This window comes from Barbus barbus (genome assembly GCF_936440315.1).
Source record: "Barbus barbus genome assembly, chromosome: 8".
Taxonomy (NCBI): domain Eukaryota; kingdom Metazoa; phylum Chordata; class Actinopteri; order Cypriniformes; family Cyprinidae; genus Barbus; species Barbus barbus.
In genome coordinates this window covers 14000945-14026628 of record NC_136736.1, presented here as the reverse complement: position 1 = coordinate 14026628, position 25684 = coordinate 14000945, and the positions used below count along the sequence as shown (strand labels likewise).

General features: G+C 37.1%; 2 protein-coding genes across 3 annotated transcripts; one reads left to right on the top strand and one right to left on the bottom strand.

Moving 5' to 3' along the window:
* Nucleotides 1-1449: 1449 nt before the first annotated feature.
* On the bottom strand, nt 1450-15708 carry LOC306874398 (cyclic AMP-responsive element-binding protein 1-like). 2 transcript variants are annotated; one of them, XM_079424416.1, is made up of 8 exons: nt 15538-15700; nt 14177-14275; nt 13867-14013; nt 13527-13627; nt 12007-12146; nt 11705-11884; nt 11344-11497; nt 1450-2131 (listed from the first exon to the last, which is right to left on the bottom strand). In XM_079424416.1, the coding sequence occupies exons 2-8, from the start codon at nt 14264-14266 to the stop codon at nt 1987-1989; spliced, it is 957 nt and encodes a 318-aa protein (XP_079280542.1). In that variant the 5' UTR covers nt 14267-14275; nt 15538-15700; the 3' UTR covers nt 1450-1986. The 2 variants fall into 2 exon arrangements, with proteins under 2 accessions (XP_079280542.1, XP_079280541.1); XM_079424415.1 differs by lacking the exon at nt 1450-2131 and adding an exon at nt 2879-3296 and having other exon boundaries at nt 15538-15708.
* Nucleotides 15709-16675: 967 nt separating this feature from the next.
* Nucleotides 16676-25033, top strand: LOC306874397 (charged multivesicular body protein 2b-like). Its single transcript, XM_079424414.1, has 6 exons — nt 16676-16832; nt 17233-17324; nt 18475-18669; nt 19393-19495; nt 21735-21841; nt 23698-25033. The coding sequence occupies exons 1-6, from the start codon at nt 16781-16783 to the stop codon at nt 23809-23811; spliced, it is 663 nt and encodes a 220-aa protein (XP_079280540.1). The 5' UTR covers nt 16676-16780; the 3' UTR covers nt 23812-25033.
* The last annotated feature ends 651 nt before the right edge of the window (nt 25034-25684 follow it).

Here is a 25684-nt window from a genome sequence, read left to right as displayed (position 1 = left end):
TATGCATTGCTAAGGACTTAATTTGGACAAATTTACAGGCGATTTTCTCAATATTTAGATTTTTTTTGCAGATTCCAGATTTTCAAATAGTTGTATTTCGGCCAAATATTGTCCCATAATAAACTACACATCAATGGAAAGCTTATTTATTCAGCTTTCAGATGATGTATAAATCTCAATTTCGAAAAATTGACCCTTATGACTGGTTTTGTGGTCCAGGGTCACATTTAGTAAATATTCTATGCGGATTCAGTGTCCAATAAATATTTCTGATTATCAATTATTATCATAATTCTTTGATGAATAGAAACTTACAAAGAACATTTACTTAAAATAGAAACTGAAATATTTTAATATCTTTACTTTTTGACCAATTTAATGCATACTGGCTGAATACATGTATTAATCTATTAATAAAAAATCATACTACCCAAACTTTTGAACTGTACTTGTTAGAATAGTAATATACTATTGTTCAGACCTTTCTGCAGCTAGCTAACCAATTACAGACAGGTGTAAACTGGTTTGAAATGGATTTGCAGGTCTCCAAGAAGAAGGACGGAACAACCCTGGACTGAAGTGAAGATTAAATAATGATATTAAATCTTCACAAACATTAAATGCAAAATAAAAACTACCTCAACACATTTGATTATGAACAGCTGCCAAATATATAATTGTTGATGAAAGACTGCACCAGAATGCTTTTTAACTCATTTAGGTTACACATAAGCAACATATCTTAAAAATACAACACATAATCCCCCCAACAAAAAAAAAAACAGAAATGTTAAAACAAAAAACGCTTAAAAATTAAATTTACATTGTAGTTGTGGACAGCTACATGTTATCGCAAAAGACAGAAGAGAATAACAATAGCATTTATCACTGAAATGTGGAAGGAAAAGAAAAAACAAACGCAAACTAACTTTTCCACTGATCAGAGATCAGTTTTGTATATCAAAATCTTTGCCCAAATTATAAGGGAATCAACACAATTAGTCTCTGATCAGTGTAGATGGCACCAAAATGACCTGTAAAGTCTGGCATAGATGAGCAAATTCCAATATAAGTTAAAAAAATGATTTTCTGATTATGGGCTATCAAATGCTCATTGAAAAATCACATAGTATATTTCATTTACTTTTTTACAACACTTTTTCAAATGTCATCATTCCATGTTTGAAAGCATCCACCTATTTTTGTTAACAAATGTGACCGAGTTTATTCCTTATAGCACTTATAGTAACAAAAGCAACACTGCTTAAGAAAAAGTAGACAATGGCGCATTCTATACCAATCCAAATCATATCAGAGACATACATACATATATATACATATTTACACACATATATATATATATATATATATGTGTGTGTGTGTGTGTGTCTTTATAAGAACAAAAATATGAGTATATGTATTAGTAACTGAAGCAGTAAAACAACAGGTGAGAGCACAGCTGATTTAATCTCAATCATTAAAGACCCATTCTGCAAAAGTGAGAAACTCCATCCCTGTTTGATCATGCTCGCAGGCAGCGCCATCAACAACTGGTGCAGTGTGGGAAAGTCTTTCAAATGGGAACCTCAGAGTGACAGGAGCAGGTCTCAGAAGCAGCACCTTGGGCTGTTTCCATGATAAACCCACACAAACATTCATTCCCTGTCACGGCTGCAGCTGAAAGGTGCTCTTTATGGTTCGCAATGCTTCTTAAGTAGGGTAACGTGTTTGATAACGAAACTGTACCCTGCATTTCATTTTTTTTTCTTTCTTCTGAAGAGAAAAAAGTAAATAAAGTTTACACTTCCAAACTTACAATGTATTCCTGATAACTAGATTTTTTTTTTTTTTACAGAAGATAATATTTAAAAAAGAAATAGAAATGAAAAGAGACAGAGATGCTGTGCAGGTGCCTGTGTTACGTTCAGAGTCTCTGTCTCTTGAGGCACCAGAAGAGAACCGTTCAGGATGTATGTGTGAGGGCCATTATTCAGATTTGTGGCAGTAAAGGTCCTTTAGAGCTTTGAGCTCCTCGATGAGCGTTTTGTTCTGATTCTCCAGCACAGCCACTCTGTTTTCCAGACATTTAACGTACTCTTTCTTTTTCCTGCGGCACTCCCGTGCTGCCTCCCTGTGGTGGAAACATATTATTACAGTCAGGCGATTACAATGGACACCACAGGAGTCACTCAAACAAAAAATGCAACATTTACTCCACATTTTAATCTTTTTTTTTTTTTTAATTGTAACAAAAATCAAAGGATTCTACGTTAGGGTTTTAAGGGAGAACACAACAGTGGTGCTAGATAGTCATGACTGCAGTAAAATTGACAACAAAAATCTATATTATTATAGAATAATACTGCTAATAATAATAATAATATTAATAGCAATAATAATATTTTATTTAAATGATTGAAAATAAAAAAAATCAATAGAAATTGTATTAATATGCAATAAAATTATTGTCCTTTAAAATGTGTAAATATTTTATTATAAACATTATTATTATGCATAATAATTTAAAACAATCTATAATAATTATTATATTAATATAATAATAACAACAACAATAATAATATTATGATGTAAATTGTACATACATACATACATACATACATACATGTATACACACACACACACACACATATATACACACACACACACACACACACACACACACACATACATACATACATGGGGTGTAACGGTTCTCGGTAAAAAATAAATAAATAAATATAAAAAAAATAATAAAACCGTACGGTTCTCCGCACACGGTTCGGCACGCACTAGGACCGCGGTTCAACTTAAATCTGACAACGCATCTGTAATATGGTTTGTTTGTTATAAATAACAACACGTGACACAAACAGGGTTCGGTTAATGCATGTTTCTGTTGATGGATGCACATTATGGCTGAACAAGTTGAACCATACACACATACACAGGGGTTGGACAATGAAATTTAAACACTGGCCAATATGGTGTTGGAGGTTTCATGGCTATACTTGTGCAGCCTGGTGGCCAATCTTCACTGATTGCACATTCCACCAGTAAGAGCAGAGTGTGAAGGTTGAATTGGCAATGTAATAGCACAGCTGTACATACAATATTGCAATGCACACAACATAATGGGAGACATATCAGAGTTCAAAAATAGAACAAATTGTTGGTGCGCATCTCGCTGGCGCACCTGTGACCAGGACAGCAAGTCTTTGTGGTGTATCGAGAGACACGGTATCCAGGGTAAAGTCATCATAGCACCATGAAGGACGAACCACATCCAACAGGAGTAACTGTCGACGCAAGAGGAAGCCGTCTTAAAAGGAATGTCCGGGTGCTAACACGGACTGTATCCAAAAAACATGAAACCACAGCTGCCCAACTCACTGCAGAATTAAATATGCACCTCAACTCTCCCGTTTCCACCAAAACTGTTCGTCGGGAGCTCCACAGGGTCAATATACAAGGCCTGGCTATAGCCAAACCTTTGGTCACTCGTGCCAGTGCCAAACGTCAGTTTCAATGGTGCCAGCAGCAGAGATCTTGGGCTGTGGACTATGTGAAACATTGTAATGTTCTCTGATGAGTCCACTTTCACTGTCTTTCCCACATTCGGGAGAGTTAAAGTGTGTACAAGCCCCAAAGAAGCTTACCACCCAGACTGTCGCATGCCCAGAGTGAAGCATGGGGGTGGATCAGTGATGGTTTGGGCTGCAATATCATGGCATTCCCTAGGCCCAATACTTGTGCTAGATGGGCGCGTCACTGCCAAGGACTACCGAATCATTCTGGAGGACCATGTGCACTCAATGGTTCAAACATTGTACCCTGAAGGTAGTGCTGTGTATCAGGATGATAATGCACCAATACACACAGCAAATTCTATTTTTATTCTTCATATCTATTTTTATTCTCATATCTATTTGTTATTTTATTTTATTGCTAGTTTATTTCTGTATATATGTTTACTGTGCTTTTTCTATTTGTATTTTTGTAAACTTGAGGTTTTTCTTAATTTTGTTGGACAATTTGTTGGACAGTCGTACAATACATTTCACTACATGTCGTACTACATATGTATATGTATGTGACAAATAAAATTTTAATTTGAATTTGATTGAATTTGAAGACTGGTGACAGAGTGGTTTGATGAACATGAAAGTGAAGTTGAATATCTCCCATGGCCTGCACAGTGACCAGATCTGAATATTATTGAACCACTTTGGGGTGTTTTGGAGAAGCAAGTCAGGAAATGCTTTCCTCCACCAGCATCACGTAGTGACCTGGCCACTGTTCTGCAAGAGGAGTGGCTCAAAATCCCTCAGGCCACTGTGCAGGAATTGTATCCGTCATTCCCAAGATGAATTGATGCTGTATTGGCTACAAAAGGAGGCCCTACACCATACTAATAAATTATTGTGGTCTAAAACCAGGTGTTTCAGTTTCATTGTCCAACCCCTGTATATACAGTGCCGTGAAAAGGTTTTTGCCCCCTTCCTGTTTTTTATTTTTTGCATATTTGTCACTTAAAAGATTCAGATCATCAAAAAAAAATAAAATAAAAAAAAAAAAATTATATATATATATATATATATATATATATATATATATATATATATATATATAAAGTAATTTTCCATGTAGGAAAATTTTTGCAGCAACAATTGCAATCAAGCGTTTGCGATAACTGGCAATGAGTCTTTCACATCGCTGTGGATGAATTTTGTCCCTCTCTTCTTTGCAGAATTGTTTTGATTCAGCCACATTGGAGGGTTTTCGAGCACGAATGGACTGTTTAAGGTCATGCAACAGCATCTCAATCGTATTTAAGTCCGGACTTTGACTTGTCCTGCTGCATAACCCAAGTGCGCTTGAGGTTGAGGTCACAAACTGATAGCCGGATATTCTCCTTCAGCATTTTCTGATAGAGGGCAGAATTCATGGTTCCATCAATTATGGCAAGTCGTCTTGGTCCTGAAGCTGCAAAGCAGCCCCAGATCATCACACTACCACCACCATGTTTGACTGTTGGTATGACGTTCTTTTTAATGAAATCCTGTGTTGGTTTTATGCCAGATGTAACGGGACACACATCTTCCAAAAAGTTAAACTTTTGTCTCTTGGGGATGATCAAGATATTTTTTGGCAAATGTGAGACAAGCCTTTGTGTTCTTTTTGGTCAGCAATGGCTTTTGCCTTGGAACTCTCCCATTGGATGCCGTTTTTGCCCAGTCTCTTTCTTATTGTTGAATCATGAACACTGACCTTAATTGAGGCAAGTGAGGCCTGCAGTTCTTTAGATGTTGTTTTGGGTTCTTTTATGGCCTCCTGGATGAATCGTTGTTGCACTCTTGGGAGTAATTTTGGTAGGCCGGCCACTCCTTGGAAAGTTCACCACTGTTCCAAATTTTCTCTATTTGTGGATAATGGCTCTGACCGTGGTTCGCTGGAGACTTTCCAGACTGATACATGTCAACTATTTTGTTTCTTATCTGTTCTTGAATTTCTTTAGATCGCGGCATGATGTGTTGCTCTAAGCATGCTTCACTTTGTCAGACAGGTTCTATTTAAGTGATTTCTTCATTCAGCAGGTCTGGCAGTAATCCGTTTCGCTAGTGAAATTTAACTCCACTTTCTAAAATAATGTGGTTAAATAACAGTTCTTTCATGATTTAACAGGAGGAGGCAATTAATTTTTCACGCATGGTCAGGTCGCTTTGCCCAGCTTTTTTCCCCTTAAAGTGCCCCTATTATGGATTTTTGAAAATTACCTTTCATGCAGTGTGTAACACAGCTCTAAGTGAATGAAAACATACTGCAAAGTTTTAAATCTGAAAGTGCACCATGTATAAAGTTATTGTCTCTCAAAAGAAAGAGTCGGCTCTGAAACGTCAACATGAAACATCAGCATATTGCTCGCCCACTTGTGCTTGGGGGCTGTCAGACTGCCAGGTTTTGGGGCTGTCGCTGGGCAACACGGAGTTTCAGCTCCCTCCATAGATTTTCTATTGGGTTCAGGTCTGGAGACGGGCTAGGCCACTCCAGGACCTTGAAATGCTTCTTACGGAGCTACTCCTTAGTTGCCCTTGCTGTGTGTTTCGGGTCATTGTCATGCTGGAAGACCCAGCCACGACCCATCTTCAATGCTCTTACTGAGGGAAGGAGGTTGTTGCCCAAAATCTCACGATACATGGCCCCATCCATCCTCCCCTCAATACGGTGCAGTCGTCCTGTCCCCTTTGCAGAAAAGCACCCCCAAAGCATGATGTTTCCATCCCCATGCTTCATGGTTGGGATGGTGTTCTTGGGATTGTACTCATCCTTCTTCTTCCTCCAAACACGGCGAGTGGAGTTTATACCAAAAAGTTCTATTTTGGTCTCATCTGACCACATGACCTTCTCCCATGCCTCCTCTGGATCATCCGGATGGTTTTTGGCAAACTTCAGACGGGGCTGGACATGTGCTGGCTTGAGCAGGGGGACATTGTGCGCGCTGCAGGATTTTAATCCATGACAGTGTAGTGTGTTACTAATGGTAACCGTTGAGACTGTGGTCCCAGCTCTCTTCAGGTCATTGACCAGGTCCTCCCGTGTAGTTCTAGGCTGATCCCTCACCTTTCTCAGGATCAATGATACTCCACGAGGCAAGATCTTGCATGGAGCCCCAGTCCGAGGGAGATTGAGAGTCATCTTGAATTTCTTCCATTTTCTAATAATTGCGCTACAGTTGTTGCCTTCTCACCAAGCTGTTTGCCTATTGTCCTGTAGCCCATCCCAGCCTTGTGCAGGTCTACAATTTTGTCCCTAGTGTCCTTAGACAGCTCTTTGGTCTTACCCATAGTGCATAGTTGCAGACAAGTTAAAACTAGTATTGCTCTTTGCAGCGCAATATTTCACTGGAAGGGTAAAAATGACAGCTATTTTCGTCAGTTGTAGTTTGTTAGCTCTACCATTCTGCCCGCTTCAAATCAGACACAGAGATGAAATATCGCAGTAAGATCACATTTATTTGCTCGTCTCTCTACAAACAATTAATTACTTCAAAAAACAGCGATTTTACCACCTCGTTGTTGAGGAAAATTATAATACTTTGTGTGCATAATGCATATATATACATAGGGTAAACATACCTATTAAATTCATTTCCATTTTTTTAGCTCAGATTATAAAAAGAAAAAATTATGTATTATCCTACTTGATGTCTTAACCAATTGATATGTTTGTTATTATATACCTCCTATAATTTCAAGTCAATCAGATCATTGCACACTTAGATACGAGTCTCCATGTGTTGACACTGTCTGGCGGCCATTTTGAAAGCTGTCTGAAAACTTTCACGAAAAGAGTAGCTCCTTAAATGTGCATTTTTTAGATGTTTAAACCTTTATTTTGGGTAAGTTTCACTAGTGATGGCGAAGTGAAGCGTTCTGAACCAATGAAGCTTTCAACCCAATTGTATCGGAAAAAGGTTCATTACTCGAAGCTTTTTAAAACGGTTCATGCTGTGGCCATCTTGTGGTCATAAAAATGAATAGCACCTTCCAAAGTGCTGTGATTCATTACAGCTGCTGGTTTCACATCTGGTTCTATTACAGATTCCTTGTTTTAATTTATTGCATAAACATAATGGCCATTGTCAAAGTAATTCATTTGTGTCGATGTACTGTCACTAAAATAATTCAAATAAATCAAACATAAACTCATTAATTAAATCTGTGATCTGTCGATGTTAACTCTGCCTCAGTCCTTAGACTGTTATTTCATGGGCAAAGTGCATTTGACCTTAATATAAAAATTAGGATAAAAAGAAAACAATGCTAACGCATTATAATGTAATATAGTGTAAAGGAAACGGCGCTGAGGTTTGCGTCGTTTGAACCAGATACTGAAGCAGTCACGTGGTTTACAGGCGACTGAAGCTTCGGACGTCATAGATCTTGGCAAAACGAATCAAGCTCCGATACAGCGATAATGTGAGATGTTTCGTTTTTTTGATACAAGCTTCGAAGCCTTGGTGTCGAACTAAGTTTCACTACTTATTGTAAAATTAAGAGATTAATGTTCAGACTTTTGCATATTATATCCTGGAACTTGTATGTGGGAAACAATTACCTTAGATCCAAAAGATAGTTTTAGCAACATAATGCAGATGCTACAGAACACAGTTAGCTGACTAGCTGTATAAGATTGTGTGCTACGCTAACATGTACTTTTACATCCATAATATTAGAAATTGACAGTTTATTGCTGGTCTGTCGTTTTACAGTGCTGTAATTTTTTAAGATTTCATATTATTTTAAGTTGAGCTTAAAGCAGTGGTTCTCAAACTTTTTTGGTCGCGCCCCCCTTTTAAACCTATAAAAAATATAGCCCCCCGAATCCCCATCCAATCTCAGACTACCAAATAATTTCACCGGACACGCGCGGCAAATACAGTGGAACCCATTAATAAGGGACACTGTTTACACTGGATGTGGCGTGGCACGACACAACAAATCCCCGACGGTAAACTGATGCCTTGCTCTATTTATGACGTACTGACACGAAATTAAAATGATTTGCAACGGTCACTTTGTCGCGTCCAGTGTAGACTGTTACGGCGCGACGCGACAACTGTAGCGCGACACACGGTGAGTGAAGCCGAGAGCAAGATATGCCTCGTCATATTTTCTGCATTTAGCTTTTGAATGACCAGCACCTGCCTGGGTCTGTGCAACTTCATCTATGGCTTTTCTCTTCCCTTTCACAAACCGATCCATCTCCCATTATAAGTTACGTCCTTTTAGGGCTGGGCGATAAAACGATAACGATATGTATCGCGATAGACACGTGAACGATATCAATAAAAAATGTGTTCGATAAAACGTTCAATATTTTTTATTCTTCGTCGGAAGAAAACAAAGGCTGCGAAGCAAGTTTGGTTGCATTAACAAAGGCACTCGCTCTCTGGTAACCTAGCAACGTAGGGAGTGACACGCTAACAGCCAATCATGTAACAGTATCATGTTTGGTTGCGCCATATCGTTGTCTCGTGTCTAAGTGCGCACACGCGGCTGAGAGTGCACGTCTGCAGCCAGACCCTATTGGCTGGTCTGCTGGATTCCTCTTCATAAGCAGAAAATGAGTGCCGCAGCGAGCGAGGAAATTGTAAATAAAAGAGAAAGTCAGCTCGCCAGTATGGCAGTTTTTTGGATATTATAAGTCTGACCGTAGTCAGACCAAATGTCGTCTGCAAATTATGCAAGACCGTCGTCCCCGCCAAGACTGGTAATACCACGAACTTGATGTACCACCTTAAAAAAAATATCAATAATTATCGATATCGACCGATATGAAACACTGATATCGTGATACAGTTTTCAGCCATATCGCCCAGCCCTACGTCCTTTGGCTGTTTACTATTTTATTTCTTTTCTTTTTCTGCTGATGGCCCGCGATCTTAATCAAAATGCTTTTGTCATTTAAAATTAAATTAAATATTTTTGTGAGAGAGATTAATATTTTATTTTAACATAACTTCCTGTACTGAAACCAATATCTTGTGGACTAAAAATGTCTCAATGTAGATTTTGGTGAGCTTGATAGGTACGATTACCCTATATATATATATATATATATATATTTATTAGTTGACTTAAGTATAGAATATCGAATAGGTTGTGTGATTATTGTCTTAAAAAATTTCCTCATGTTTTCTGTGCTGATGTGGTGGTGACGTGTTTATGTAAGCAGAGGGTGGCGCTGAACACATCGTCTCACGCGCGCACACTGTAGACTTACGTGTTCTACGGAGCCACTAAAGGGACATGGTGAGCCGCTTGCTAGCGGTAAGGCCCCGATATACTTCAAACGAAATCGAAGAATGAACTGATATGACGTCATTTCGAACAAAATCAGGCCGAAACGAAGTTCGTTTTCAGCAGTTCGAAACAGCTCACCAAAGCAAACTTTCTGGGGGAGTTCGTTTTGGCTCCTAAACACCTTTAGCTACCATTGGTCCGTGGCAATTACGCAATCGGTGGGTGTGTTCTGGAACTCCACCTTCTTTGACGTGCGTTTTTTTTCTTTTCTGGTTCGTTTCTCATTCAACAAAAGGTCAGGCAGGAGAACAACATCTCCAAGTCACTAGCAACATAAATACACTGTGTCGAATAGCTGAGCTGCCACAAATATATCCGCACCTGTACAATCGCTCGCGGAGAGACTTTAAAGATTCAGAGAAAGCATTTCATTCCTAGAAAGAAATTGTAACGAAGCTTGGTGTCGACGACCCGGAGTTATGCAAAAAGCGTCGCAGAGAAACATCAGATGCAAGTTTTCCAAAGCTATGAAAAGAATGAAAGGAAAGAGTAAATATATAAGGCAGCAAGTACCAAATACATATGTTTCAAATAAATGTTACACAATACTGCTGCTGCTGCTGTTTTTGTTCTTTAAATAAGCGAATTTAAAAGGTATACAATGAACGAAATGCCAAAAGAACATACGATAATAAATCTTTGTTTTGATCAAATCATGACACTACATAAAAAATAAAACCGTGTAATAATTTATCCAGTTTAATAAAAGACCTAGATAAACCATCATTGCATCGTTGTTGTGTTTAGGGCATATGCGCGAGCGTCACGACACGTTTACGTTAATCTACACCCTGCCTTCAGCAGCGCGGGGGTGTTGGGAGGTTCGAAAACAGTATACCGTCACTCAGTCTTTTCAAACTTCTTTTTGCCCCCAAACGAAGAACGAAAACGAACTTCGTTTTAAGTATATCGGGGCCTGTAGCCTGTTACATTACAGTACATAACATTTCACTTACCACATAAACAAGGTAAGGAGAGATGACTAATAGGATGATGGAGAATGATTTGCAGATCCTGAGCACCACTGACAAACATCTAATCTTGTAAAATGTGTGGTAGTACTGTCGAGTGCTGCTCCGTACGTGTGATTGCAAATCTCGAAAGTGAAAGTAAAAAACAAGCGCGTGTTCAAAAGCTATTTCAATGCCCCGTTACAACCATTATATGGCTTGAGTTAAGGTAGCCTTAACTTCTGAATTAAACAGTTTGTCATACAGATTCAAAGCGTGAATCCCGTCTCTCGCCCTCTCTCTCTGTTTATGGGTGTTTGAGCGTGCATGCGGGGGAGGGGTGCGATTTTTGAATAATAATCAAATAATGCCCAGCAATTTTCGAATATTATTTTTACTTGGAATGCCCATCCCTAAAATGCACCTCAATACAGAGAAACTGCTCTCAGATTTACGCAATTCACCTGGGTCATGCTTTACAGTCCAAAATGAGCTGTTCATTAATTGTGCAGATGTGTTTTTTATCGTACCTGTTCTTCATTAGCCGAACCTCCCGCTTGCGTGTGACCTCCTCAGTTCCTCCCTGGCTGGGCAGTGCAGGAGAGGAGGCCATGACCACCCCTGGAGCAATGGTGCTAGCAGCTGTGGTGCGGATCTGATACGCCTGAACATCTCCTGAGGCCGCTGAAAAACACAAGCAGCACAGATTTAGGTTTTGACAAGGAGACATTTAGATGCATTGTGTGGCTGCCTGCTGGATACAGATTAAGCCTAGCCTAGATTTAAATCAACATGTCAGAAACTAGACCAGTACACTTATCTCTCTTTATCTTTTGTCATTTTATGCAAGGTTTTATGTACTTGTATAGAACTGAAAAGGTGAAATCTCACCTTGTACCACCACTTGATTGCTGGGCACCAGTATCTGCTGGCCGTCGCTGGTCTGCGCATACTGCAGGATGGTGGTGCCAGGCTGAGCGCCTGCATTCGTCATGGTCAGGGTTTGTAGCCCTTGAACTCCATCTGTTCCATTATTGGCTAACTGGATCGCCCCACCCTGGGTGATAGCAACTGGGGGAAAAAATTACATGAGGTTGACTGTATATTTAGGGAAATTTAACTGTGTCAAGCTACTTTTTCAAATTTTGTATAGTAGTAGTGCATTTGTACTAGAAAACAAACAATTAACTTACTGTACTGCCCACTACTTGTCTGGTAGATAGGTGTTGGCATAGTAACAGTTGTTATGGCTGGAGTGGAATCCTCCTCTGATTTCTCTTCTTCTATCCGTGGGACTGCTGGAGCATCGGATGAAAGGTCGTTCAGGATCTTTCTGTGTTGCAAAATGTCAAATCAAGCTTGTGAACAATGGATTGTGCTAAGGTACAATTAGAACATTAGGATTTCAATAAGGAATGTTGATATCTGGACATAAAGGACTGCAGTAATAATATACAATGCAGTGTTTCCCACACAACAGAGGGATGGCCTTTGTCCACATAGGGGGATTTTGTACATTCATAAAATGGATCAATGTAGTGTGCTATGCAAAATTAAGAGCACCAACCCCTTTTTAGACACTAAACTGAACAGAGAGAAAAGTCTTTGCATTTACAGGGCATCTGCAAAATTTTTAAAATCAAATTTAAGGCTTTTTAAAGACCTTTTTCAAGACCTGCACAAATAAAATTATTACCATATGAGCAGGGTAATGCAATGTGTATGATAACATTAAACAGTAAAATGACCGTAAAGCATGATTTACAGGTCAGATACAGGTAAAGAAAAAAAAAAAAAAGTTTTACAAAATGAAAAATGTTATATAGTTATAATAAATATATATAAAACAAATATTAATAATAAATTATAGTAACATATAAATTTCCCTCAGTGTCTTAACTGATTAGATTTTTAGAATGTATTAGTATTAGCTTCTTGTCAATCCACTAGTTCACATTTACAACTGTGCGTAAAAGATATATAAAAAATAAATTAAATAAAAAAGTTAACCAAACAGTTTCTGGTAGCCATTGACCTCCATACTATTTTTGTCCATACTATGTAAGTAAATGGCTACCAGCAACTGTTTGGTTTTCCAACATTCTTTAAAATATTATTTTTTGCATTTTTCAGAAAAAAATTAATTCTTTATGGTTTGGAACAACTTGAGGGTGAGTAAATATTTTTTGTAAGCATTGCGAATTTTGTCTTAATTTCTTCACTTGCAAGAGGTAAACCGCAGAGCTGTTATTTTGGCAGAAAACTGCCGTTTCAGTGAAAAAAACAGGTTTACAAACACGTCTCATTACAAATCTGGTGAAATACTGTAATCATCTGTCCACAAAAATGTTGGAAAGTATGCCAATGTGAAAACTCGCAGAGCATGTAAAGATGAAGCTTGCTGCATTCAAGGTGAGCCGAGACGCTGTAATATTATTTAAAAACCGTATCGTGAGCTGCTGGTATAAATATAGTGGCGTGCTTCGCAGCCTTTTGTGATTTAGTAAGTGCACTAAGACATTTAGCGATACTGATTTTAGAACAACTCACAATTGTTTTGCCAATGCAATGGTGCAAAACACAACATTCAACAAGATCTTTGAAGTTATTTAAGTTTAAAATATTTTTAGTTCATTATGAAACTGTGGTTCCCAGCCAGAGTCTACATAATTAACTGGAAACACTGCACCGAAACTACAATCCATTCAGGTACCTGTATGAGGGCCGTCTAGACAGGATCTCTCTTCTTTTCTGGCAATCTGTCACACTGTCCACTGACTCCTGTGAATCATCACTCTCAGCAATGGTAGAAATCTAATACAGAGACAACAAAAGAACACTTGAATATTGATAGCAAAAAAACTCTGTATTATTTCTGAACTATCAAATCTTCTAGATTAGCAAACAGAAGAATATACATATTAAATTAAGGTTATTTAATCCTTTGTTCATTCATCATATAATTTGGAGTCTGCTAAAACAGGCACAGAATTACATAATTAAATTTTTTTTTTTACAATTTTCTCGGAAATGAACCATCACGTCAGGCTTACTTGTACAGTTTGCACTTGTGGGGATTGTATGACGGAGGGCTGGGCTGCCTGGATGACACCGTGCACTTGCACCGTTTGCCCATTGGGCAGCTGAACTAAGGTCACAGTGGGCGCAGTGGCTGATGCCTGTGCTGCAGCCATGGAAACCTGCGTGACGGAGGCACAACAGGGTGAGACACAGAGACTAAACTAAGCTAGAACTGAATTGAATTAAAATATCAACCCACAAATACATGCATAATTACCGTAACTGTTCCAATTACAATCAGCCTTGCAACGCTTTGCAAAACATACGATCCAAGAAACTCACCTGTGCCAAGGTGGCAATCTGCTGAGTGTCTATCTCTGAGACTGCAGTGTCGCCGCCCTGCTGGACATCTGCTCCTGCCTCCATGGTCATTTATATTGCCTGGAGATTTAATTTAAAAAATCTTTTACTTTGACAGATACACAGGATACTATAAATATACTAAGAACATACAGAGTAGGTCACCAATGTCTCCTGACAAGGGAAATGGTATGACCACAAAAACACCCTACTAACAAATTGGGTTTGTCATAGTTTCATGTTGAGTATTCAATTGTGTAGCTTGAAGGGTTGTTTTATAAAGCATCCATGTATTTATAGGCATTACATTTTAACTTAATTAAGTTATGCATGTATATAATACATAATACAACACAATATATGATATAAAATTATTTTTTACATTATTAGAGTGAAGTGTTTGCAATTATATAGTCTAAATGTATTTACACGACAATAATATATGTGAAAAATACAGATTACAATACGACTAGCAAAAGTAGCCGCATGCGCCAACACGTGTAACTATGAGAATATGCTTGATGTCTTTTAACAAAATTCCTTTTGATGGACCTATGTCTGTTTTGTAATGAGTAATAATGTAAGAACTGACATATTAAGCATCGTGCTCAACAAACCATGGTGACAACATTTGCCGCCTTTTTTTTTTACTTCCGTATACAGCTGTCAGTCAATTTAAGCTTTGGTTTTTAAGTATTTATGGACTTAGTTAAAAAACTAAAACACACACACAAACAGGGTGCCATCAAAATTACTTATTTATTTTTAAATGCCTATTTTTTAGGTAAAGCAAAACAATAACCACGAGTGCTTGCATTTTCAGGCGTGTTTCGACTTGTGAAGGAAGGTATGCAACACGAAATCGCTGTTTTATGGAGTAATTTGAAGAAAATAATACTCAAGAGCAACGAATTTCTCTCTGATTTTATTACCAATTAAAACCACAATTGATTACAGAGTTTTAGTGGAACAGAAAGAGCTCTGCATGCGCGAGAAAGCAGTAAATATCTTGAATGTAACGGACAGCTCCAATGCTGGAGCCAAGGGTGGGGGGGAGCATTTCATGAGCTGTATTTCCATCAAATGGTGGCATGGACGGGCGACCGCTTTCATAACACAACGCGTCTCCTATCCTTTCCATAAACGCATGTACTTTGCAGACCCGTCGCGCTTTCCTCAAGCGACTGCCTGACTGACTCATTGTCTGCAAGCAAGTCTGAGCTGTTGAGAAACATGCCCACCGCCGCCATGATCTCTTTGTTACAGACGGCTCGAGCATTGCGACATGTCCACTAAAACGGCAAGTGCCTTATCTTTTTCCCCACGAATGCGTCTCTTCTTACCCGACACAGACTCGCCTCGTCACTCCCAGGCCTCCGGAGCTCCACTTTTATTTAGTCCGACACGTAAGAGACCGCGTCAGGCTACACCTCCGTCGCGTCACCGAGGACAACAACACAGAGAACGAGAGGGGACGAGATACAGCCCTAATTCACGATCGACAGGATCGAGGTGTGGGCGGAACATTCCGAACTCGCACGAAGATGTACGAACAGCCGCCGAGCGGAGACGGATTCACACGAGCGCGCGTCAAATCTCTGCGCTGTGATTGGCTGCCTTTCGTCGTAATATATAAGAATGCATCTGTTCAAAAGATGCATTAATCTTTTATTGATGCAACGGACCCCCAAATATGATCATCCTCATGGGAGGGGCCCTCATTGTATAAGATAAAATGCAGCTATATGTTTTCATGTTCAATATTAAAAAATGTAAAATATAAGATTTATACATACTATATATTTTTTTCTACTCACTATAATACTGCACTGTTATAAATATAATATAAATTATTATTGCTTTATTTATTTATTTTAATCAAACAAATCAAATTTTAACTTAATTAGATAAATTATACATGTTTATAATAAATAATTCAATGATATAAAATTATTTTCTGACATTAGATTATTAGTCTAAATGTGTTTACACAACACAAATATATGGCATTGCAAAATTAATGTGAAAAATACAGACCAAAATAGTTTAATTCTCACTAATAAATATAGTATAAATTATTATTATTACTTTATCAAATATGTATTTTATTTTATGTATTTTTAGTATTTATTTATTAATTTTTATTATGTTTATTTATTTATTTAAAATGTTTTTTAGTTATTTATTTTAATCTTTTTATTTATTTTTCTTAGTTTTATTACTTAATTCTTCTTACATTTTTATATTTTCTGTTTTATTTTTTCTAAATATCTACACGGACCCCCACCACTCCCTCGTGGCCCCTGGGGATCAACGGGCCACAATTTGAAAACCCCTGTACTGGAGGAAGTCCAATCCGCATTTAGTTTGTTTTTTTAGTAGCTGTGGGCGGGTCTTGTCAACATGAAGGTTACGATTGGATAACTTGAGTGCAACGTCACGGCAATGTTCACCAATCAAAATTAAATATTCACTGCAGAAGAAGACAAGTTTACCGCCTATTTGCCATGAACCAGGAAATAGTCATGGTGTTTTGATAGGTGACTCACTCTTGATTTTTTTGTCATTGTGATATACTTACTTTCGATGAAGTTTGCGGCAGTTATGGCATCGTTATTCAAGAAAAAGACTGTAGATGGTAAGTTTCTTGCTGCTGCTCTGAAGGCTTGTTTGTTTGGTCAAAGCCGTCAATCATCGGCTGGTTTAATACTGAATTAGTTTAATTCACCGTGTTAATTTACACAGAAGTGTCTTTTATTCTGGAATGTGTGTTTGGACAACTGCAGCCGAAAACATTTTGAATTTTCTTGATCTTAACTTGAAACTAACAGCTAGTACTTAAAGATATCGGGTCAAAGATGGTCTATAAAACAAATTTAGTAGTTTTAAAATCACTGGGCCATTCCTGTAACTTGAAATGGTCTAAAATGACTTATTATTGAGGTAGTCCCTATACATTAATTTGTTGTCTGACTCAGACATTTCAGCATTGATCATTTAAATGGTGACAGATAACTATATCTCCTCTCATAATACAGATGTTATTAAAGAACAAAACAAAGAGTTGCGGGGAACGCAGAGACAGATTGCAAGAGACCGGACAGCACTGGAAAAACAGGAAAAACAGCTGGTGAGAATCCCCACCCATGAATATGATGTCAAATGATCCCCTTTCTCTCCACTGAGGTGTGTGAGATCACGAGGTTATGTCATTAATGTCACAGAGGGCCTTAGTGTCTCAATACATTGATTAACAGCTCGTGATTCTGTTTGGAGTTTAGATGAGGCCTGTATGTGCCATTGTGCCACCACCACCCTTCATACCATTCATACCAGTGTAAACATAACTATCATTGTACAGTTAAAATATCCTGGAAATTGTACGCCAAAAAGCAGCAGATGAGTTTGCCAGAAATTCAAGTTTATAAAATACTGTGACCGTGTTTTAGGTATTACAGAATGACATACTGGTGACTCTATATTTTACGACCACATATTTCATTAAGAGATTTAATTTTCATTAATTCATTAATCTACTTGAACAACCAAAATCTGCTTTTTACCTTTAAATGTACTGATAAACATCATAAAAATACAGGTTATTATAAAGGTAAATTATAAAGCCATATGATGACTGATGTTCATCGTAAGTGGCCATGTCCTTAAAACTTGGCCAATACTAATATATATATATTAGTCACTAAAACTATGCAACAAACCTGAACTAAATAACAAAAATATAAATATTTCAACTAAATAACAGACAATTTAATGAAAATCACCCTAATATGCATTGCTGATAGCAAAATAAGAATAAAGTTATTCATATAAAATATTATGTAATAATATAAATAACAGTTTGTTAGATTTTTACAGTAAAATTAAATGTACTGTGACATTAAACCATTTGCAGTTCACTATATTTGGCAAGTTAACTTACAGTTAACCAAACCCACCGTTTTCTTTTTCTTCTTCTTACTGTAGCATTTTTATGATATCATTTTTTTGGCTTCTTCCAAAAATGTACAAAAAATCACAGAGTTACTTAAAAATCAGATTGAAATCATCTCACATACACTAGGCCATTTCACTTTAATATTTTCTGTTCTCATCTGTGAAGCACTTTGAGCTGCATTTTATCTAATAAAAGTATTCTACAAATAAAACAATCTTCTTCTACTCTCACCAATAATTCTCATTCTGGATTACTGTGTAATTCAATTCTAATGCCAGTAGGTCCATCCCTAACTGTTTCCTACTATCCTCTTTCTCTATCACAGGAGATGGAAATCAAGAAAATGGCAAAGACGGGGAACAGAGACGCCTGTAAAGTTTTAGCCAAGCAACTTGTTCAAGTGAGGAAACAGAAAACGCGTACATATGCCGTCAGCTCTAAGGTCACCTCCATGTCAACACAAACCAAGCTAATGAATTCTCAGATGAAGATGGCTGGTGCCATGGCCACAACCACCAAAGTAAGACCATTCTGTCTTTTTAAACTCATGATAACGTTCATTAAAGCTTGTCCCAAGCCCCATGAATTGTAGCTCAGTTCATTTCAGGCAATCCTGACTGGGATTTAAAGCTTAACTCTTAAGTTAGGTTGAAAATTGTGTGAAACTGCTGTGATTTCACATTTAAGTAAATAGGGCTGTTCATTATGTAGTCCTAAAAACCAAGGAGAATTAGCATTTTTGAGCTATGGTTTCCCTCTGGAATTTCTAATGGGTTTTTTTTTAGTTATGGTTTTGGATTTATGAGTAAAATAAGGACTGTGTTAAACATTACCGGAAGCGGCTTTCCTATTTTGTTTGTGAAATTCTCTTTAATGTGAAAGGATCTTTAAGTGTTCTTAACCTTACTCATAAATGGAAAACCACTTTTCACAAACCCCATTATAAATCATAGCTCGAAAATGCTTGTTTTTTTCCGCTAAGCTGCAAATTGTCATTGTGCGCAACTTAACAGCTCTGTTAAATATGTATGTTACCATCTGTGTTTTTGGTTTTATTAGAATTTGTACTAATTTGAGCATATATCTTGGTCTATAAATGCATATCTGGCACAGTATAGTGGCATGTCGAAACACAGCAATAGTTCTTTGCATAAGTAGCCTAAAGTGCAAAATTTAAAAATGGACATGAATCAAACAGTGACTCATTTGTTTGTGTCTCTGCCTTTCTCAAAACAACTTAAAGACAATGCAAGCTGTCAACAAAAAGATGGATCCGAAGAAGACAATGCAGACCCTGCAGAACTTCCAGAAAGAGACGGCAAAGATGGACATGACAGAAGAGATGAGTAAGATGTTTTATTTATTTATTTATGTTGTTGTGGGTGATTTTGTTAGTGGGTTTTATAAAATAATGTCATAAGAAGCAAGGAAGTGTTTTGGGCAACATTTTTTTTTTTTTTTTTTTTAACCAAAGTGACTCCAATGATGAATAGCTTGTTGTTTCCAAAAGAAATGAGTGACAAAAAAAGAGTAAATGAGTGCACACTAATATCATTGCTCCAAAATAATTTTCAAAAGAATAGGGTCATTATGATTGAAAAGAAGTGAATACTTTTCAGGAAGTATGTATTAAATTGATAAAACATGACAGTAAAGACTTCAAAAGTTTGGGACTGTTTAAATAGTTTACTACGTTTATTCAGCAAGGATGCATTAGGTTGGTCAAAAAGTAAAGGCATTTATGTTACAAAAGATTTACATTTCAAACAAATCCTGTTCTTTTGAACTTTCTGTTCATCAAAGAGTTCTGGGGAAAAATGTATCACCTTTCCACAAAAATATTAAGCAGCAAAAATTGATTTCAAAATCGGTAATAATTAAAAAATAGGGATGCACCGATACAACTTTTTACAGCATTAGGCAAGTACCGTTGCTTTTATTTTTGCTATTTGCCGATACAGAGTACCGATATGATACCTGTATTTTCATTGCATTTGTAATTAAAATAAATATTGAGGACAGAAACCAAAAGAATATGTATAATGTTTGTTGGCTTAGTTCATTTAGCAAATAGATATTTCCTTCAGTTATTTTCACACTGGTTATGCCTATTAAAATGTGTTTTTTAGTTTAGTTTTAGTTTAACTTTGCTACTTCACTGTCCTTTTTTTGTTCCTCTATGGTACTACATCTTTAATTTAAAAGCCCATTAAAGCTGCTCCATTGCAGCAACAGAAGTGCTCTCTCTCTCTCTCTCTATATCTCTCTCTCTCTATATCTCTCTCTATAGCTCTCTCTTTACCTTTAAGTGACTTCTGCATTGGTTTACTCACTTGTTTTCAACATATCTGACCAAACTACAAACTTTCCAGGGATGTTTGTCAGAAAGGGATACTCGCTCAAAAAGCTCGCACATCTGCGCCGCCATGCACTCAATCCATTCTGCGTGCTTTGCTAATCATCTTGAGACCATCAGATATACAGGCATGAATACTGAATGTTTGATTGTATGCATATACCTCCTAGACATCCTTAATATTTAATAATGCCATTCTACTCTGTGTTGTTCTGTTGTCAGTATTTCTTAGTCTGGATACGGCACTGTTCACACGCTGTGTGGTATTGGAGCATTTTAACAAGTAGCCTACGAGTACAGAATCGCAGTATCTGGCCCAGTATTGAGACCAGTTTCGGTATCGGTGCATCCCTAATTAGAAATGTTTCTTGAACTGCAAATCAGCATACAATGTGAAAAAATAGTATAGTAATTTGTAGTAAATACTATAGTGTTTTTGAACCATACTATAGTAAAGTGTATTATACTGTATATATTATAGTATTTACAATACTTTAATGAATGCTAAAGCATACTGTAGTACTAACTATAGTGAACTGATACAGTGTAATAAATACTGTTGTGTACTTTAGTTTTTACTACAGTAAACTGTAGTGTATTGTAGTATAATACCCTATAGTTGTAGAAAACTTAGTACAGTATTGGGTAAAGTAATTTTTTTTTTATATTACTATAGTTATATATTACCACAGCAGCTAAAGAATTACCACAACAAATTAATTCAAGTACTTTACTATGGTATGGTTCAAAAACACTTTAGTATTTACTATAAAGTATTTTTTCATGTGGGTTCTGAAGGGTCATATGACACGGAAGACCGGTAATGGCTGCTGAAAATGTTGCTTTACCATCACAGGAATAAGAAGAATATTCCTAGGAATAAATTACATTTTAAAATATATTCACACAGAAAAAGAGTTATTTTAAATAATAATATTTCACTGTATAAATGCAGCCTTAGTGAGCATAAGAGACTCTCGTAAGTGCACAAAAAAATAATAATAATGAACTTTTGGGTGGCAGCATAATACAAATTGTAGCTTTTTAACATTTTGGTTTTGGGTTTCACCTTTCTTACATTGTTTTCTGCACCTTTCGCTAACTTGAGTTGGATGTGTACACTATTTTATAATTTCCCATTGTTTTTGAACAACAAACCACAACATAATTTGATTGTAATGCATGTTTATTTTAGACCTTTTCTTTCCTCTGTTTCTGTCTACTTACAGTGAATGACACACTGGATGAGATCTTTGAAGATTCTGGTGATGAGGAAGAATCTCACGACATTGTGAATCAGGTGTTGGATGAAATTGGAATTGAGATCTCAGGAAAGGTAAGAACTGAAAGATTATATGGGCGTCAGTCAAACCATGTTGAGGCACCAGATTCAATAAACGGACTTATTACTGTAGTGCATTAGTGTTGAAATCCATTTGTGTCCATTAAGGCTGCCCAGTTTATTGAATTAAAAAAAAAGCATTCCAATATGATTTCAATGCATTAATCCATAGACTTTAAGGAGATGCAGAGAAAATACTTGGCATATGATTATGCCTATGCGTATCATATGTGACAACTAGGCAGCAGTGATGCAGTGTGAAGAACTGATCCTACAAGCGTTTTTGCATTTAAATAAGGCCAAAATGTGGATGTACCTCGGTTGTGTGGGAGTATTTTTGCCTTTAAATGTGATGACCATGCCTAATCAGAAGTGGTTACAAAACCTGTAGACCACAGTGGCTATATATATAAAAATACGCCAAACCTCTTTAGTCTGTCTGAACACACAAACTGTTGGGAAAAAAAGTCTGCATGCATGGTTGGCTAAGCTCTAACCTTCTTCCCAAACAGCACCAAAGCAGCACACCAGTGGTTCAAGTTTTGATCTAATTAAGCTTGCACTTCGTTCAGAAGGCCTGCTTTTTCAGATTGATGTGTAACTATATTTAAAGAAGCAATATGAGAAAAGATCATGTTGAAAATGGAGTCAAAGCTCCAATCTCCCCATAATTTAAATAAAAAGCCTATGTTTAAGTCTTCATTTAGATTTTGCATTTGATTTACAGTAATCCCGGATAATACTTTTTTTTTTTTTTCAGAACTTTACTTCAGTACAAGATTTGTTGTTGCTTTTGAGGTTTGTTTTCTTTGACTGGAAAGAACAAGAGATATCAGTCTTGAACCAAAAAAAACCTTTAATATAATCAAAATATATTTGACCCACAAATCTTATACCACATCAAATATGGCCATCAAATTATCCAACAAGTTTTTATATCATGCAGCTATAATATTCATATAACTATAAAATCCCTATCCACCAATGTCAGCGGAAAAATATACCACACAACAATAAATTTAATTAAGTAATATCTGCATACAAGTGTTGTTTATGTAAATATTTAAGTCAAGTTTTTCATGTAAACTTTACATGGTATATATGTGCATAAATTTGTTTGTGCCTCTTAATTTGCATAAAACAGCCCCTATTTCCATATAAGGGTATACTGCACAATGTCATACAGCTATTCGTCACTCTTTGCGTGACGAATACCTTCTTTGCACTCTTGCCTGAGAGCACATGCAGCAAAATCTTTAAATAAAACGCATTTGCTCATCCGCCCAGCATGAATAAAACTTTCATTCCAGTGGTGAATGGGTTAAATACAGAAACTCCTGCTAGAATCACTGAAGCAGAGCTCAGTAGGCTTGCGCTGAACAAAAAGACTGGTGTTTTCTGTGGATTCTGACTAACTTAAACACCTCTGGTTTGCATTCATGCGCTGTGAGTGGCTCAACTGCAAAAACATGTAAATAGAAACCTTAACAGAGCGCTCACACCGATACGCACTGCAGTATTTAAAAGCAGCAGCGTGTGGACAGGAACCAAATTGTCAGTACTGCAAAAAGACTGGTATCATTCATTTTTGTTAACATTTCAGTGTTGACTTGGTGCCAAAGTACTGGTACTTTTTTAGACAACACTAAATTAAAGTGTGAACTTATTGATTAATCATAATTTCTGTGTGAAAACTTTCTTATATTTTTAATTTTAGAGAATGAAATGAACGTTTTCTGTACCCTACGGCCTACACATTGAAGTGTCATGCCTATTGAGTCTTGGATGGCAGACACACTATCCATCACTTTGCATTTTTATCCGTAATGGATTTTTTGTTTCCCCTGCAGATGGCTCATGCCCCCTCAGCTGCCCGAAAGCAACCAAGCGCCACTACATCCAAAGCAGATGGGATATCAGATGAGGAGATTGAGAGACAGCTCAAAGCTCTTGGAGTGGACTAGTGCTCACACACACAAACACCTGATTACTGCCTGGCAACAGGAGGCGACAGCAACACACAAACACGCATTAGAATACATTCATACCCAATACTAATACATAGACACAGATGCTGATAAATGGACAGTCCAAAAGCTTGCATTCACAGTCACGGACCTGCCTACTCTGGGATAACATGCCACAGATGGCAAATGCAATTCATTTTTAATTATTTATTTCTGACAATGAGAGAGAACTATTGAGGCTGATTAGGACTCTTTCAGGTGAATCGCTTTTTCATCTGGCTTTAGAAGGATGAAAATAACAATAAAACGTTTGAATACACGTCGTAAATGAATACATACAATGCCTTCCAGACTAAGGCGGATGCGTTCCCCTGAAATCTACAACATCTGTCTCTTTGATCCATAACTCAGAAAATCACATTGGTATAAAAGGAGAACTCTACCTCTGTAAACATAAGAAGTGACAGGGCTGCGTCTTTAGACTTGCCGTGTTTTGTCTTGTCCTCACGGTACCTTGCTGTTCTCCCAGCGCATGATAAAACACTTGTGTGAGTCACACCTTTAGTTTCCTGTTTTCACCTTCGCTCCGTTTATGAATAGGAAATTATTTGGTTTGTCTTCTAGGTTCATTTTGGATATTTTGAGTGCGCATATTTTATTCAGCTGCTTTTCAGGGGCGATCCCAAATGGTGAGAAGTGTGTTCCGGTTGAGCGCATTATTTGAAGATGGTTGCTCTCCTTCATTTCTCATGTGCCTGAGGTCTTGGGTTGACACTGTGTGTGGTTTTCTCTTGAGGCTGTGTAAGTGCATTGATCAAGACTTCAGAGATGCTCGGAAGGTTCCTGTTAATTGTCAGTTGTGACCAAAGTAAGGGTTGTTATTGTAAATGGTACGAGAAAGTGGCATTCTGAGTTTGATCTTTGGAATTATCCACAGAAGTTGTGTTTAGGCTGACGCTGGTAATGCACTGCAATATATAGCAAGGATGTAAATAATGTAGGCATGGAAAATTGATAGATAGCTTAATCCACAGTGAGAGTTTTGGAATATGGGTGAGGATTTTCCATTTAGAATTTGTTCACTTACAGGTATTGTTGAAATATAAGGGGATTGTATACCCCGTTAACCATAAATAAATTTTTTAATTATATCTCAGTTGTTTGTGTTTTGTTTTTATAGACAATCGGGAAATTAATTGTTTTAAGCCCGAAAGACACTGCACGATTTTCAGCTGTCCCAGACGAAAGACTGGCATCGTAAAGCAAATCGTAGCGATTTCTGATTGGTCACGATTGTTTCACGATGCCAATCTTTCGTCTGGGACAGCTGAAAATCGTGCAGTGTGTTTAGGGGTGGCCAATCCTGCTCCTGGCGATCGACTGTCTGGCAAAGTTCAGCTCCAACTCTAATCAAACACCCCTGGTTAAAGTATTAATTTACCACTAGAGGGCAGAGCCAAAACGTGCTGAAATATTTACACTTGTTACCCATTTAAAAGAAATATACATAACTGTTCAAAGTTTTTGGGTCAGTTAGGGTTAGATTTTTTTTTTTTCTTCCTTGTTTAAAAAATTTATACTTTTATTCACCAAGGATGCAAAAAAAAAAAAAAAGATCAAAAGTGATTGATATATATATATATAAAATATTTAACTGTCACTTTTGTTTTTTTTCTTTCGCATCCTTGTTGAATGCAAAAAACAATGGATGCAAAAAAATGTAACATTAAAATATATAGTTAAAAAAAATATAAAGTGACATATATAACCATATATATGGTTTTCCACAAAGATATTAAGCAGCACAACTGTTTGCATTAAGATTTATTAACATTAAGATTAGATTTTCATTAAGGTTTTTCATTCAGAA

Bases quoted from the DNA above. Each gene is read 5' to 3' on its own strand.
- LOC306874397 (XM_079424414.1), top strand. From the start codon at position 16,781: ATGAAGTTTGCGGCAGTTATGGCATCGTTATTCAAGAAAAAGACTGTA. The intron at 16,833-17,232 runs GTAAGTTTCTTG...CTCATAATACAG, and splicing joins CAAGAAAAAGACTGTAGATG to ATGTTATTAAAGAACAAAAC. The intron at 17,325-18,474 runs GTGAGAATCCCC...TCTCTATCACAG, and splicing joins AAAAACAGGAAAAACAGCTG to GAGATGGAAATCAAGAAAAT.
- LOC306874398 (XM_079424415.1), bottom strand. From the start codon at position 14,266: ATGACCATGGAGGCAGGAGCAGATGTCCAGCAGGGCGGCGACACTGCA. The intron at 11,885-12,006 runs GTAAGTTAATTG...TTTTTCCCCCAG, and splicing joins GACAAGTAGTGGGCAGTACA to TTGCTATCACCCAGGGTGGG. The intron at 3,297-11,343 runs GTACGATAAAAA...TTGCGTCGACAG, and splicing joins GTTCGGCTAATGAAGAACAG to TTACTCCTGTTGGATGTGGT.